Genomic DNA, 17,744 nt, shown 5'->3' with positions numbered 1-17,744 from the left:
CAAGTCGGAATGGAGAGAGCCTCCCCCTTAGCCTCTAGGGAGTGCGCATACAAAGTTTTCCACTTGGGTGGAGTTAAAGGTAAAAACACAAATTGCCCTGTTATAGTGCCACCATGAGGCTGATTTGAGAAATTTGAAGTGGCGTTTCTTCCTCGGCCTAGTGGGAACGTGCGTGCCCAATTTCGCCAAGATTGCACGCTGTGTTCATGATTTGAGGCATTTTGTTCAAAACTGAACAATCCTGCAAACTTTGGAAACCAATTGTAGCCAATCAGGATGGAATATGTAAAATCGGACTGATCCATGTTGATCATCACATGACTGTAGAGATACTGTCTACAGATTTGTAGGATTTATGGACAAAATCTCTAAGAGTAGTGTACAGAAATGTGTTTTGCAAACATCGGCCTCATGGTGGCGCCGTGCTAGAACAGGGCCATTTGAAAAATGTGGGGCAGAGGTTCTGAATTGGCATCCAGGGAGTGTGTGTGCTCATTTTGGCAGCGACCGGGCCAACGGCGCGGGAGATTAGCTGGTAACAGACGGATGGATGCACAAACACACAGACGAACGGACACGTGGACGGACGGACAGGGGCGAAAACATACTCTCCCCTATGCCTTCGGCTGGTGGAGACAATAAATCAAATTCACGCGACCAGGATAGTTTACCAGGCTAAGTTACAGCCATTATTGACTCTGACTAAATGCAAGGGTGAAAGGGTCCACTCTACCCCTCAGTTATAGACTGAGGAACATGAGGCATGTGTGAGACCAAGGCTTGGGTGTGCCGTGGCGTGGACAAGTCCAGTCCTGGTCCAGTCCTAGGCTACTTCTAGCTAGGTAGATTCTCCCCCAACCTATGTTACACCTTTTTGTTTGACAGAACTGTCATACAAGAAATACATTCAACACTTTCATAATTCATTGTAGCTCACTGCAATGCAATCCTGCAATTTATTTACATGGAAATACTTTTCTTCAAGTGGAGTGTATTTAACATACTTTAAATACACTAACTCCACTGCCTTTCTTGTGAGAGTGTCTCTAATTAGGGAGGGGGTTAGGGACTCAATAGCTCAAATTGTCAGGCCCAAGACTGTAAAGTAACTTTCAATTTCAGTTGAGCTTTTTTAGTGCTGGGTTTTGCAGTACCTGGCAACCACGACGATGACGTTTACAGGTGCGGGCGGCACAGCGGCGGAGAGGAGAGCGTGTAGCCCTCGTGTAACCCTAACCCGAGCAAGGCAGTCACTTCCAGACCAGTCCACGCTGTGTCAACATACACTGACTACAGTTGTATACTAAACTTGTGGTAACTCAGGTGGAGGGAAGAAGCTTTGAATCACTAAACAAACACTCACTTGACGGCCTCTGTCGGGAGATATCCTGTTAAAAAAAGGTTAGTATCCTGTCCTTATACCGTCCTATTTTAAGTACTACTAAAGAATAGAATGAAGGTTTCGGTTTATTCGGTCACTGTGTCTTTAAGTTGTGTGGGCTTGCTCTGCTTGGGCTTGGGCTGCATGTCTCAGCATGCCTGTCCCTATCTGACCAGCTGACTGCAAGCAAAGCACCATAGGAACTAATAGCACTGTCTGCTACTGCTAGCATATCATAGTCGTTCTCTTTCTTGGCTAACGTTTAATACGGGGGTATTTATGTAGTTTATATTTGCTTTGAAATGTTGCTCAGTTAACTTATAACTACTGTATGTGTGCTAAAGAAGAAACTATGTTTTGGTGTTGATATTTGAGAGGAGGGGACCATGCCACCAAAGAGAAAGGCTGCTGCTGCATCCACAGCTAAAGCAGGGGTCAAGAAAGTCAAAGAGGAGCCTGAGACATCAGCAACAACAGCACCACAGAAGGATGCCTTCACCTCTGCTAAAGAGGCTCTCTTGGCTGCAGGGCCACAGCAGGCCAAGGGCAGGAGGAAGGTTGATGAGCATTGTGGGATCTCAGCATCTGCAGAGGTACAGTATGAGAGAGATGCCATTCTCCCCTGGCTGTTATCCCGCGTTGTCACAGTATCATTTATCATTATCATAGTGTAATGCAGGCCTATTGGGGATCTCCCTACATGGAGGACATAAAATGGACACACACAGACAGGCAGACCGACACAGACAGACAGACAGACAGACAGACAGACAGACAGGTACAAAGAGATATTTGGATTTTCAATTCTGAACAACCGGTCTTCAAAATTTATGTTCATTCATATATTATCCATTAGTGATAGAGGTATAGCTATATGTACTGTATTCATTCGTATATTCACTATACATTTTTATGTTCATGCTCATTCAAAGACTCATCTACAGTAAGATCACCAGTAAGACTCCCTAATCGGGAGATAAGCGACCGTTGGTCGCTTATCTCCACAAATATCACAACCTCCACCTCTCACGTCATACGGGTAGCCATAGTTACACCTGGAATGTTGAATCTCCATATATGGAGATAACCTACGCATCACACAAAGTCTGACCTCACCAGCCCATACTTGGGCATGGACGACTTATATCTCCATATACGGAGATGGCCATATATGGAGATACGATGACATCACAGAGTCCACAGCTGATGATGTGGCGTGATGTCATACAATACACAAACAAGCCCTATATAAAGGGGCAATTCTCACCAGGGAAGAGAGCATTGCCTGGAATGTTGAATCTCCATATATGGAGATAACCTACGCATCACACAAAGTCTGACCTCACCAGCCCATACTTGGGCATGGACGACTTATATCTCCATATACGGAGATGGCCATATATGGAGATACGATGACATCACAGAGTCCACAGCTGATGATGTGGCGTGATGTCATACAATAAACAAACAAGCCCTATATACTGATGCGATACGATGACATCACAGAGTCCACAGCTGATGATGTGGCGTGATGTCATACAATAAACAAACAAGCCCTATATACTGATGCGGAGATATGAGCAGGGCAAAGGTGTGACGTGTGACGTGTGACCGACCGACCGACCGACCGACCGACGGACGGCAGGTGGAGGTTTTCATAGTAAACTGCTCCCTGACGGTCGCAATTATTTAATTTTGTTAGATTGAGATTCTTATTTATCTTTGATTCTTGACCCTTAACCTGCACCTCACCTGTGTTTCATTCTTACTGATGTTGTTGCTATGACAATGGAATTTCCCTACAGGGATCAGTAAAGTTTGATCTTATCTTATTTGTTCAGTGGTTTTCAACCAGCGGTCCGGGGACCACCAGTGGTCCTTGAGGGGATTCCAGGTGGTCCCCAGCTAAATGATGGAGTGTTGGTAACCAAATGGACCCTTATAGATCTTTAAAACACTTGAGAGTAAAATGGCCCTTACAGGTCCAGTTGGTTTCTTTTTCTCTGCTCTCTTACATTATGGTTAAACATCTGCACTATTTGTATTTTGGTACGATCATCAAAACAGCATGGCATTGTTGACACATTATCCAACGATAAAGAAAATATTCTAATTTTTGGGTCTGAGAGGCTATATCTCATCAAATGGTCCATGGCTCAAATTCTGAATAAATAATGGACCTTCATAATTATGATTTTATTTTTATTTTTTTAAACCGTGATGTAGTTGAACCATCGCACTGTGTCAAAAATGGTGTGCTTCTCCTTCTGTCCCGCAGGTACATGAAGACTACGACTGCATGCTGAACCAAACAAACGTCGGACATAACAACAACAAATTCTATGTCATTCAAGTCCTGGAGAGTTATGGACAGTACCATTGTTGGACCAGATGGGGTAGAGTGGTAAGTCTTTTTCTTTCTTTTTTTTTTCTTCTTTCTTTTCAGTTTAGATTTCCAGATGCTTAAAGCCATACTGTGTAAGTTGCTAAACTAGTGGTCTGTCGCGGTATTGCTTTTTTCGTCCGTTTTTCGCCCGTTTTTCGCCCGGAGTCACCGCGGACCACCGGAGCGGCGCCGCAAACCACCGCAACCGATACGAATCCATGGAGTGGTAGAACGTAATTTTCTGAGCAGGATTTGGGGAATAAGAGGTTAAGAATCCTTCACCATCGTAAACACTGGTTGCTGAGGGAAGCTACTTCCTGAAGAGTCGGTTATTGGCCAGTAGTGTATCATGTGTGTATGATCTGCGATGTGATTGGCCAACGTATACACAACGTATACAGATGATGCAGATTACGTCATTTTGCCGGGAAATCCCGCCCCTGTCACTGCTAAGAAGAAAACATATAAAGAGAAGGCTTCAGAAGCTGAAAATAACGGAGTGGGTGTTCTAAAACTTTAGCGATTTAACAGTTAGGACAATTTTAAGATTTGTTTTATAAAAAAAGTTTCATGGTATAACTTTAAATATTGAAATCTGTGCAAACGCAAATGAGTGTTTTTTGTTTTTGTGTTTTTGTTCCTTCATGTCTATTATCTATTCTAATTTCAGGGGGAAAAGGGGCAATCTAAGTTGCACAGTCATTGTGATGTTGAATCGGCAATAAAGGACTTTGAGAAGAAGTTCAAAGAGAAGACGAAGAACAGCTGGGCAGATCGTCTTAATTTCGTGTCTCAGGCTGGGAAGTACACTTTGATAGAGGTGGATGGAGAACAAGATGCTGAGGTTAAGGTAATATAAAAGTACAACCATATGGGAGGTTGTATGTATGGCATAGTAGAACAGGAGGGGGTTGCTGATTCACACAGCATCAGCTAACCTCTGTCCATCACAGACTTGTAGAAGTAATAGTCAGATATGGAGTTGGAACGATGTATGATTCATTGTTTGAAGCACTGTTCATTTCGTAGACTAAAACCATGACGAAAAATGTTTGTTGACTACCTTTTTTCACTTAAAAACCCCAAATAAAAATATGATGACTAAAACTATGACTAAATAGGCGTATGCTGACAATTACATCAACAAATGTTATGGAGGGACTAGTGGAGAAGAGATCCAGTAGATTCGAACTAAAACAAGACATTTTATGCTTGGAATGCGTGTGGATCTCACTCCAAAAATAGCCAATGTGCTCTGCACACAGCAAATTATAAATCGGGCATCTACATCAACTGTAGATTTAGTCTACTAAAATGTTATGATATTCAGTCAGCTAAAACTAGACTCAAAGTAAAATATGTCTAAAACTAAATAGAACTTTATTCAAAAGACTATGACTAAACGAATTGCAATCAGCATACTAGTTTGAAGCGGTGTTAACTACTGAAATGTCCAGTTTGCAGTTTCTTTTTTACGTTGCCTCCTTGTTGCATAGATCAACCATAGGCTGCCCCCAGCTGTTTTTGGGGGGGCTCGCTTTTTCTTTCAAGCTACTGTAAACTTGACTGTTCCCTGATACTGTCCATTCTACAGGTGGTGGATGCTGTTGACGGGAAGAGTTGCAAAGTCACCAGAATCTGCAAGCCGTCCACCCTGGACGAGCCTACACAGAGCCTCATCAAGCTCATCTTCAGCAACGACATGTTTAAAGAAGCAATGGAGTGTATGAACTTAGGTGGGTGTGTCTCTTAATCCAACTGCTACCGCCATTGTCCCACTAGCTAGCCGCACCCATCCAGGGGGTCATGACATGAAGCCAAGCAATGTTCATACTTCCTCTTACGTAACAGTTCCAATATTATACCTGTTGGACTGGAATGCCCATTTGTATTTAAAAGGGTCATACGACGTATGTAAAAGCAATCTACTGTAGTCACTTAACCCTACCCATGTTGACTTTGAGGATCAACGGGTATTATATAGACTCCAGCTGTAAATTATCGACCCACAGTGAGGGAGGGTAAAGTTTACCCATACACAGGCCATCGTATTATGTAAGACTTTTTAGCATTTTGCCGAATTATACCTTAGGATTTAGCTCAGTTTAATTTAGTTTATTTAGAACAAGGTTTATATTCGATGGTTGAACTGAAGGGGTCAAATGAAATTATGTGCAGGGGAGGTATAAAAGAAAAACCCAGCAGGCTTATCGAGCCCAGTGAGATGGTAGATCAGCTATTTTCACTCCTTTTGCATGACGAACTTGATAAAATAGGCAATAATTTACCACAGAAAACCCATAAAATGTTGAAATTCAAGGTTTCTTTCATGGCAACAGCAACAATATTTGGCCAAAATAACAAACTCTTTGTGGGATTGACTATTGAGTACAAACATTTGAGCACACATTCAGTTCATTAAAGCAGTATTTTTATTTTTTTCAAATCAAAATACTAGTTTGTTTTTCAATGCGTAATAGTTTAATCAAAAATGTTACTTTTCACATTGCCATGTGTGGCTTGTAGATCGGCAATTTCTTTTTGAATGTTTAGGGTTCATGTGTTACTGTTAATGTGTTGAACATGATTTCAAAAGATCAGATGGGTTGTTCCAAAAAGTGATGACCTTGGAAATTAATCGCAATGAAGTCTTACATAGTACTGAAGGGTAGTTGTGAATACTTAAGCAAAATATGTTGTTAATTCTTGATGGACATCCCTTTGTGACCGGAAAACAAACAGAAATGGTTTGCAGTCACTTAATCTTGTAAACATGATTATTTAAAGACTGCTTAACAGAAAGGAATGAACTTGTTAATGGAGGAAATAACCTTCTTTTGTTTAAACATTTGCCACGTCCAGTAGCTATAATCTGATACTCTCACAAGTCAATATCGCAGCAATGTGATTTAATTCAGAAGGTGGTGTTGTGTGAGAATGAATGAATGAGAATGAGAATGAATTATTTTATTTGAGTGTCATGCCACCTCGTGGCCCATCCCTCATGGGATTATATGACACCTTTTCAAACAAGGTTACAATATTCTTATGTATGTATTGTGTGTGTGTGTCAGACATAAAGAAGATGCCATTGGGCAAGCTGAGTAAGACGCAGATTGCAAAAGGCTTTGAGGTCCTGGAGGAGATTGAGGCGGCCTTGAACCAAAAAAGAGGTAGAGACAATCTTCTACAAGAACTTTCCTCAAAGTTCTTCACCACTGTCCCGCACAACTTTGGCCGGAGCAGACCACCAACTATCAACACAAAGGAGATTGTGGAGAGCAAGAAAGAGATGCTCATGGTAATGTTTTTGCACATACTTTGTCTTCAAACTAAGGTAGCATGCCATGCCATGTACCCTTTTGATATTCAGTGCTGAAGTTGATATCTCCATCCACGCGCCCCTTGCAGGTGTTGGCTGACATCGAGCTTGCCCAGACACTGAAGTCCGAGACGGAATCAAAGGCTGAGGAGGAGATGGTGGAGACCGTACCTCACCCCTTGGACCAAGATTACGACTCGCTGAAATGCAGGCTTACTTTACTAGGCAAAAATATGGAGGAGTACAAGGTACAGTACTGTGGTCAAGTGATATGGCAAACTACCATAAAGCAAAGCAATGTCAGTATCTTTGAATTATTTAACTCCCATTCTTTTTCTCATGTTCCTCTCGTCTTTAATTTTTGTTTCATTTGAAGATCATTGAAACGTACTTGAAAGCAACCGCATGCGAACACAGGGCTCCAACCATCGTCAATGTTTGGGAAATGGATAGAGCTACTGAGGTACAGAAACTATATTATGTAGTGAACTCTGTGTTAACCCTTTAAGACCTGATGTCAAATGTCTTCTAAATGCTTCTAAGGTATTTGAAAAACATAATTTCTGTCTCTATGATCAGTGGTTCTGAAACTGTTTCATGTCAAGGACCCCCAAAATGATATGTATTTGAACGCGGACCCCGTTACAAAAGTTTGCTTTAAAAATATACATATTCAAAGATTTGCACACATTTTAATGATTCTGCGCTATGAGCTTGTATATCTGCTATTTTTGAAGTATAAAATAATGTTTTAAGTGGTTAAAAGCTGAAGTGACACAGATGCTTTCCAGGTCTAAATGGGTAAAATATCAATGCAAGTGACAGGCAGCTACTTCAGTTGGCTTCATCTTCCTGTGTGTTATTCCAGGCAGGGCGCTTCGGAGAGAACGACGGCCTGGAGAACCGGCGTCTCCTGTGGCACGGCACCAACATAGCGGTGGTGGCGGCCATTCTGAAGAGCGGTCTGCGCATCATGCCACACTCCGGTGGACGCGTGGGCAGTGGAATCTACTTCGCTTCCGAAAACAGCAAGTCTGCTGGTTATGGTGAGGATCATTAGTATTAGTGATGTTAACACATCAACTGCCATCATGTATTAACCAGGCATTGACACTAAGGCTTGCCCACCTGCCCCCGGCAGGTAAATAAAACCTTCGGGCAGGTAAAGTTGGCTTTCACGTTGCCCGACCTGGCAAGTGCTCATTTGAGAGGTGACGCAACCGTCTAACACAACACAAGATATCTGTCTAAACACCTGAGCGCTCTGTCTTCTGGTCTGTGGAATGTAAAATAAAAGCACTGTTTACGGGTGCGGCATCATCAAGTGGAAACCACTGAAAAAGCAGTTTGACGTCCTTTGTGGTCAATGTGTTAATGGAAGTGATAATTGTCATATAGTAGTGAGGCTGGTTTGGTAACATCTCTTTTCTTTTTTGCAGTGCGTACCTCTAAGAACACGGGAGTGATGTTTCTGAACGAGGTGGCGCTGGGTAAAGAATACAGCATCACCAAGGATGATCACACTCTGAAGAAAGCACCTGCCGGCTACGACAGTGTGGTGGCACGAGGAAGAGTGGAACCAGGTACATCATTCTTCACACAAACCTTTGTCCACGCATGTCCATCGATTAACAACGTAGACCTGGTCAACAGTTTAATTAGTTCTAAATTAATGCTCATGATATAATAAAGTAACTGCATGTAATGATAACAACAGTTATTAATGAACAGTTAATTTAGTAACTGTTTGAAGACGAAAGTTGAAACGCAAGTCACCCCTGCAATACAATAAAACACATGCAGACCAGTGGAGTGCCCCATTATATTTTATTTGAGTAGTATCTTCTTAAGTGCCCAGCGATTATTATTTTCTCTGGAGTAATAAACAGTTGTGTGCTTGGTTAACACATTTCTATTAGCGCTGTTTCACAAATAGAAAAGTACAAATTGTAAAATACAGCCTCTCTGAGTGAGACGATTGTCCTCTAATGCAAGAAAATAACAGACTTGGCAGAGGGAACCCCACACAAATGAACTATTTACAATTCAGTGAAATTGTGGAAACGTGTTGTGTTTTCAGCCCCCTCCGAGGACACGTTCATCATGCTGGATGGCAGGGAGGTTGCCGTGCCTCAGGGGAAGCCGGGGGAAAGGCCCCAGTACTCGGGCAGCTCCTTCTACAACAGCGAGTACCTGGTGTACAGGGAGAGCCAGTGTCGCATGCGCTACCTACTGGAGCTGAACATGTAGTTCTTCTTCTTAGGAATGAGGCACACGTCCTTGACAAAGTGAGCAGTTTTAACCTATTGCCCTATATTAGGCTCTGTGCATAACTGTAGTTTGTGGCATACCTGTATCCTGTTCCGCGTCAGTTTCTCATCTCATTGTAGCTGCTTGTATTTGATTGGCAGCAGATTTGAACAGGAAACAACATAACAAAGGTTGTTGCTGGCCATAAATGGGACGACAACACAAAAATACTGCCTATGGGTTATGTTGTTCTTTAGGTGCGTGCGGACATGGACTGAGTATGCAGGAAGGACCATGTACACACAGGTACAGGTACAGTCTGACATTTGAGCTGAAAGGATAAAACAAAAAATCCTGGGGACTTGTTTCCAGGGAGCTACAGTTATGCACAGAGTCCATTCATGGGTGTGCTTATTAAGCCTCTACTAGTGCGTCAGTCCCCCAAAACCAATCCTATTTCTCTGTGCCTTACCTTTTGCACTCTCTTTAGATACTGTTCTGTGTGGGTACATATGCTGTACTGTATGTATCAGGGTTTTATTGTTTGTTTACCCTTCGAATGAAAACTGAAAATGTAGCCAACAGTTAACTACATTACCTGCAAATTTAATTTGATATGTTTTACTTCATGCAACTAAATATCCCTTGTTTGTATGCATGTTTGGTTGCCAGTGAGATGGTTTTCCCACAGTTTGAAGTTTTAAGGCAGCACCTTTTGCACTATTAGCATCTTCAGAATGCTTCTCCTCCCAATACAAGCCTTTTACATGTTGACTTGGTACAATGCAAATGCAAATATATAAAGCCTTCTGCCAGGCACGGTTTACATTTGCATTTTTTGCAAATGCACTTTGAATTGGTTTGTGCTTACGCTGATTTTCCAGGTGTGTATGTATATGGCATAAAGCTGTATTGTTCAAGTAATGCTGCTTACACAACGAAGTGTACTTTGTGTTCTAAGAGGTTGTAGGAAGAGCAATATTTTGCGTAGGCCTAAAAATCACTAATGTACAGTAGAGAAGTGACCATCTATATTCAAGTAGTGAATACCCTGGCAGTGGATAAATTCCAAAAGTGAACACAGGGTGGCACTAATGAGTAACAATCCTTTTGAATGTACTGTAAATGTCTCTGCCTTTTGCTCCCTACTTGAACCCATTATAATCCAAAATATATCAATAAAGAAAGTTGTTCTCTATCTGAATGGAAATATGTTTATTCTTTTAGAGTGGACATGTTTGAAGCATTCGCTGTCACATTGAAATGTCTAGTTATTCCATAATATTATATAATGGCACCTAAAACAAAATCAAAACTAGATTTGGTACATTCTGAGTCCACAAAAAGAAGGGTTGCACTCTAAAGTGGTATACACATTTTTATATGATTTTTCATTAATTAAAAATAATCCCATGTCCATAATGTGTTATAAACAAAATCCTAATGCATTAAATACACAATGAGTATTTTCTACTTTTGGTACTTTAAAGGGATAGTTCACCACCAAAAATATATATTTTTCCTATCGATTACTCCCCCGATTACTACTCCACTTGAATTCATGGATATTTTTTAGTTTTTGTTGCATTCCTAAGCCAATAATTTGATGACCAGCTGTACGGTTCCCTATGGAGACACAAAGACTGCTTTGTTCCCTATGGAGACACAAAGAGACTGCTTTGTTCCCTATGGAGACACAAAGAGTCTCCTTAAATTATTGACTTAGGAATGCGACAAAAACTAAAAAATATATCCATGAATTCAAGTCTCCATGGGCTGAGTAATCTTGATACCAATACTTTTATACTTTTTTCTCAAGTAAATTTTGAATAAAGGGTTAGGGTTAAAAATAAGATTCAGGGTGTGAACTTTGACCTATAAGGGATCCTCCTCAGCAGAACCACGTAGGACACACCATGCTGGGAATGTTGTTGAAAACGCTTTGACCACTCAATTACAAAGTTTCCTCAAATCCAATTTGAATTCAATGCCATCGCTGTTTATAAAAGACTGACAATCTGAAAAAGAATTTCATTATAAAGTGTTATAAGCAGATAATAATGCAGTATAGTATAGGTATGTTTATTGCGACCGTAGGACACAGATTAGTATGTGAACGGTCACAGCTTGTCCGTATGTGTGTATCTCTGTCTGTCTGTCACGCCTGACACTGTTGTTCTATGGGTTTGTCGCTCTGATATCATGCTCTGATGTCACTGTGATGTCAGGGGAACCACTCTGAACAGAATGGTTTGCCGCTCTGACATCACCCTCTGGCTTCACTGTGATGTCACACTAACAGAATCCCTTTTATGCCCATATATGGAGTTCCCTGATGTCATCAATATCAAGCCCATATCTAACAGGACTTCATATAGGAATGCCCATATGGAGGCCACATCGGCCACATACCACACTAACAGAATCCATATATGGCCAAGACAGCCCATATCTGTGTGGCTGGTTCTACAGAAAGGGATCTCCATGTATGGGCATAAAAGAGTATGACGCCAGATGTCATAGAGGTCATAGGACTTGCACATAACAAATAACTAAGTAAGCATGTTTTGGCTCTCACAGCATATCTCCATATACAGTTCATGGATCTCATATACCAGGGGTCTCCATATATGGGTAACTGGTCCGATATACATCACTGGCCAGATGACCACAGGCGAGGTCGCATGTCGCCCTGAGGCGTCTTACTAGTAAGGCATTACAGACATGGGATGTATAGCAGGTGTGCCCGGATAGTTTCGTTAAGATACTGGTACTCAAACTGAAGAAGCTTGTCTGTTCATAACCTGAGTTAATTAATCGTCTGTTTTTAATCCAATATCAGTCATACGTACAGTAAGTAAGCCTTGGCGAACCATGAGGCACATAGGGCAGGAGCCTATCTCCTGTAGCGTGAGGAAGCCTGATGTACAAGTCTTTGGTATGACCCGGGTGGGGATCGAACCCCAACCTCACAGTCTCAGCCAGGGCGGACACTCTAGTAGTAGAGATAGTAATACACATTGTAACCTCTTGGGCGTGTTGGAGCAACCAATCTCAAGTACATTCCCCGAGTAACATTTGTGTGCTGCTGGTTAAAAACATTTTTTTTAATTAGAGTTTTTTTTCTTTGTTTTTTAAAATCTGTTTAAAACAAAACAAATGTTACGAGTAAATTAAAGTAGATTGTTGACCTTAATTAATATTGTTGAAAATACTCTATGAACAGACATAATTATTCAAAATGACTGTTTACATTTAATTGTTGGAGACAGTTAACTACTTTATGTAAAACATCCCTTTGCACAGGTGTGTAGGAGAAAGCAGCCAACATAGAGAACAGGATAGGTACTGTAATTTCAACTATGGCAGCCTAAACCATTTTACTGAGGAATAAGTGTCCCTAATTTTGGGTTTGCTGCCATGTAAACAATGTTAAAAGAACTGGGGCTGATTCTACAAATGTCTTTTAAATCCTAACAGAGTTCTGGAAAATGTATGTTGTCAGTGGTTCTCAAAACCTTTTCATGTAAAGGACCACCAAAGTTGTATTTGGCTGTTCCAGGTACTCCCAGAGGCAAATCTAAAATGACACAGATGCTTTCCCGGTCTTATTGGGTTAAAAACCTGCAACTTAGCATTTCAATTCAATTCAAAGGAGCTTTATTGGCTTGAGAAAACATACGTTTATTGCCAAAACAAGTGTCAAAATATAATAAAAACAGTCGAAAATGGGGAACATAAATACAGTTCGAGGGGGTACAGCATTGTGTAAACAGCTAGAGCTAAATCACATTAAGTCGTTATATACATGTTACAGTATATAATATACAGGGTAAAAAGCTTTTTGAAACAAATAACAACAATCTTTTGCTGTCGCTTTGGGACAAATAGCAGTATATTTTCTCAAAACAATTTAAATAGTATTAAAAAAAAGCCTCAGATTTAAAATGCGTTTTAAAGTTGCAGCTCATTTCATGCAGATTGGTGGCTCCAAAGAATGTTAATTGGGAAAAGAAGATGAAGAAAGTGACAATTTGCAATTTAGGCATTTAGTAGAAGCTCTTAATCCAGAGCGATTTACAATAAGCAAGGACTAATACAATCAAATGCATCTAAAACCTAGGCCTATTCATGGGTTGCATTTGTAGTCCTAAACGGCCCAGTTGAGGACCAATACAGGTGTTTCAATTTGTCTGATTGGCATAGAACTAATGTTCTACGCCAATCAGAACACCTGTGTTGGTCCTCAACATGGCTGGTGTAGGACTACAAATGCAACCCATGAATTGGTAGCTTAAACCAAGAACCTATCGTTAGTCTAAAGCGCCTTTCAGACAGGCCGCGGTTGCTGTGTCCTAGTAATTCATTGTCAATGAGAGGCGGGCGATTATTTTGGACGCGCAGAGAAGTTGATGAGTGGCGAGGCGAGCGGGCACGTGACATTTCCGCGCACATGCTCGTTCGTGCATACGCTCGCGGGCGGCAAGAGCTGGATTGTGGTCAGCTTTTTTTTTCACGCTTGGCGGCTGGCACGCAAGCGGACAACAAGGCGTAATATCACCCGGCGTAATATCGCCCGGCGTTTACTCGCAGAGCGATTGTGTTTTGTGTCTCACCACGGCGCGATCCCCCCTGATCCAAGCGGGAATGTCCGCATCAACCGCCGTCTGTCTGTAGGGCGCAATAATCTGTACATCAAAGTTAAACACATTATATGCCAGGTCAACAGTGACTTGGCATCAGTCTATATAACATGCTATCTAAATTACATTTTAGCCTTTGCATGAGCCTGTAACTGGTCATCGAGCATAGGGCAAGTGCTACGGTAAGCCCTGTGCTGAGCATGACAGTATCCAGTGTGATGATTACACAGCATTATCTGACATTTTATGATTCACGCCTGACTGACAACACTGTGGCGTAACGTTCCCATAAAAAAAACATACCGTACATTAGGAAAGCATCCACCATTAGTCTTATATTTTCACTATACTGACTAGTGTTAATTTCAGAATCAGAATCATTTATTACTGTCACCTCCACAATACACACTATATTGGCTTACAGGGGAAGCAAAATACAGTTCTCCTCAATTCACGGTTGCTTGTCACATTTAAAAAACAATACACACCTTAAAAAGAGGCAAAGCCAGTTAAAAACATTAAAAAGTGAGAGAGAGCAGACAACATTGGTAAAAGAAAATTAGATACAGTACTATTCAAAAGTGCTATTCATCTCATTACACATAGTGTTAATTTTACTGTGTACTGTAGCTACATTAAATACTATCTTCTGCCTCAGTCTACAAGGGACCTTTGAACTGAGGGGTATTAGGACCCAGCGAAGACTGACTGAGCTCTCAGAGGGGGACAGTGGAGTGTGTGTCTATTTGAAAGAAAAGGGGAGAGAAAAAAAACAACACACACACACACACACACACACACACACACACACACACACACACACACACACACACACACACACACACACACACACACACACATACATCACACACTACGCCACACCACACCACACAATGTGTGTCAGTCAGTGCCTTACACAGCACAGGACAGAGATGAGAGACAGAAGCAGAGCATCAGCATCAGCAGCAGTGAGGGGAGACAGAAAACATCTCAGCACCATCTCAAATTTTGATGTGAGTACCTGATGATGTGTCTTCTCTTGACCTGACAGTGAAAGTAGCCTATATGTCTGCATCTGGAGCTTTGTTGACCATGTTCTTCTTCACCTTCTGGGCTTCTAACCTGCATTCGGTAGACTTGCGGCTGAAAGATATACCTCTGGGGCCTATACAAAGACAGATGTTGGGATGTTTAATATGAAATCAGTCAGAAAAATAACCTTGCCTGTGTGAGCTGTGCCTGCCATATACACACATTCACAGGATCATGGGTATGTATTATGTAATCAATCAGTGATCATAGTGAGACTTGTTGGTGTTTTATTTTGTCTTGAATTTGTTTTGGTGATGATGACCTTAGTCCTAGAGACCTTGATCAGCGGTTATTAAGAAACAAGAAAACATTGTGTATAATTAAAATAGATCAAGGAAACTTTTTACAATGTAAGTTGTATTACAACTTAAGTCCTGCTGTATGTTGAAGAAAATTACTACGGACGTCTTTTAAATGGCAGTAGATTTTAATAGCATATAATATATAATAGCATATCTGCTATTTGGTAATGAAACAAATTATTTGAAATTCAGTGTCCATACCTTGTACTTCAACATTATGCTCGATCTGTACTTATAAGGCGACTTCTAATGATGGAGGTGGCTGTACAGAAATACAGAGCATAATGATCAGAACTTTACTTTAAATGACATTGTTAATCCATTGTCATGGACCTTCAGAAAGAAACACACACACACACACACACACACACACACACACACACACACACACACACACACACACACACACACACACACACCCCGATGTAAACAACAGATTAGAATAAATTACTTTTTAATCAGATTACATTCGTATACTGTAACATACCAGAGCACTGACATATTTGACTGTAAGGTGGTGTAAATGTAAAGAAATAATCTTTTCCAGACGTAAGAACTGTAATGGATCTGTGTTTGCTCCAATGGTTAAAAGTAAAGCACACAATCAAACTGTGTACTTGAAAAAGTGTGCTATAGTGTAATATTTAAACTATATTTTTTCCACGTATTTGAACAATGAAAACAACCAGAATAGTGTAGTAGACAGTATTATTTGTCTGTTATTGTCTGTTTTACGTAAACATTTGAAGTCATGTGGGCATGAAGTTAGATTTCAGAGTACCTATAGGTGAATTGCCAATTACACATATTGCATGCATTAAACGTTTTGTTATTTATTTACTTTGTGGACTGAATTTGAATTCAGATCTATAGCAGTTTGAGAAATACTTGCCTAAATTAGAACTACTAGTAGTGAAAAACGCAGCCCAACACTGATGATCAGATAAGAGAGTGTCTGCAGCTCTGCACTGCTCTTATCTTCAGTACACACAAACAAGAGTGGAAAGACTTCAGTTGAAAACATTATCTTGCTTTCACATAAACATACCTATTCATTACTGTATTTTTACCATAAATGTTTATGTTTATTTAAGTAACCCCTGCATAAGCACATGGGTCTGTGTGCCCAGGGGCGGCATTTGGGGGCATGATCAGAAGATGGCAATTGCCACCCCCTAGTGTTCACGTTTAACCTAAAATTCTGTTATTTTGTGCATATTGTCCCCAATAATTGCTTTTAGCAGATTATTCTGATTTCATCGCAATCGATGCCCGTCCATCTACATGTGACACATGTTATAATTTTAGATAAGAGTTTGCAACCATTCATTTATTAATCTCTTTCGTGTCTATTTTGAGTCATTATAGGCGAAGACATTTTCTCTTTTCGCCCCCAAACAAATAGTGAAAATAGTTGATCTACAAGCTTGTAGATCCACTATTTTTGCTATTTTAGAAATGGGGCTATTTTTGCTTTTTCTTTCTGAAATTTACAACCCAGTACGTGCCTTTAGTCTTCCAGGATCCAGGGGGTCTCCAGCAAAATTTGTTAATATAGCATTACAATTATTTTTTTAACCACTCTATCCTATGTATTATCTATGTATTATGTTCAAAAACAGTAGATCTGCAAGCTCAGCTTGTACAGAATATCGAAAATGTTGAATCATTTTGAATTTAATAACACAAATCTTCTCTTCTGGCGGTCCCTGGCACAACACATTTTCAGATGAAGGGTCCACGGCCAAAAACATACATCAATTAGGAGGTTCCTTGACACAAAAAATGTTTGAGAACTACAGCTGCTGTAGGCCTATTATGATGGTAATGTTTTGGGAGTATTATGGGTCCAGAGGCTGTTCCTCTAGAAGCCATCACATGTATCTGGTAGACCAAGCTGGACGGGTTATCACTGCTAATGACGTTACACAGTAGCATTGTGGAAACAAAGCATTTTCTGTTCAAAAATCAACCATGCCAGGCATTCATGCGTAAAATGCCTGAACTCGTACGGCCGAAGGCCGGAGATTAGGTTTTTGCCCCTGTCCATCCATTTGTCTATCTGTCAGTCTCCCAGGCTATGCAATACATTTGAAGGCTTGTAAGAGCATTTTCATAATCCATACACAATTAATTGTTTTCCTTATACATACAGTATGTAATTTTGAAGAAAACATGTATTATACTAACCAAGCATGTTAAGCTCACCAATATATATTTATATATTTTTACTTTTTGCCACAACAATGTTTATTGCTTGCACACCAGAAATACAGTGTGTTTTTCTTTCTTCGACATAGGAGATCCAGCTCAAGGATCCCTAAAACAGGAATGGACGAAGTCGGATCGATGAGTTAACACATGAATG

The 17,744-nt window shown here is 40.7% G+C and overlaps 1 protein-coding gene across 2 annotated transcripts; it reads left to right on the top strand.

Moving 5' to 3' along the window:
* The first annotated feature begins 1,270 nt into the window (after positions 1–1,270).
* parp3 (poly (ADP-ribose) polymerase family, member 3) lies at positions 1,271–10,461 on the top strand. 2 transcript variants are annotated; one of them, XM_080727571.1, is made up of 11 exons: positions 1,271–1,401; positions 1,757–1,974; positions 3,660–3,785; positions 4,438–4,617; positions 5,362–5,503; positions 6,842–7,068; positions 7,179–7,337; positions 7,466–7,552; positions 7,958–8,135; positions 8,529–8,672; positions 9,170–10,461. In XM_080727571.1, exons 2-11 carry the CDS (start codon positions 1,768–1,770, stop codon positions 9,337–9,339), a joined length of 1,620 nt encoding a protein of 539 aa, XP_080583697.1. In that variant the 5' UTR covers positions 1,271–1,401; positions 1,757–1,767; the 3' UTR covers positions 9,340–10,461. The 2 variants fall into 2 exon arrangements, with proteins under 2 accessions (XP_080583697.1, XP_080583698.1); XM_080727572.1 differs by having other exon boundaries at positions 1,271–1,405; positions 1,762–1,974.
* Positions 10,462–17,744: the final 7,283 nt, after the last annotated feature.

The sequence above is a fragment of the Nannobrachium achirus genome (assembly GCF_963921795.1).
Source record: "Nannobrachium achirus genome assembly, chromosome: 6".
Classification (NCBI taxonomy): Eukaryota; Metazoa; Chordata; class Actinopteri; order Myctophiformes; family Myctophidae; genus Nannobrachium; species Nannobrachium achirus.
This window is presented reverse-complemented; position numbering and strand designations above follow the sequence as displayed.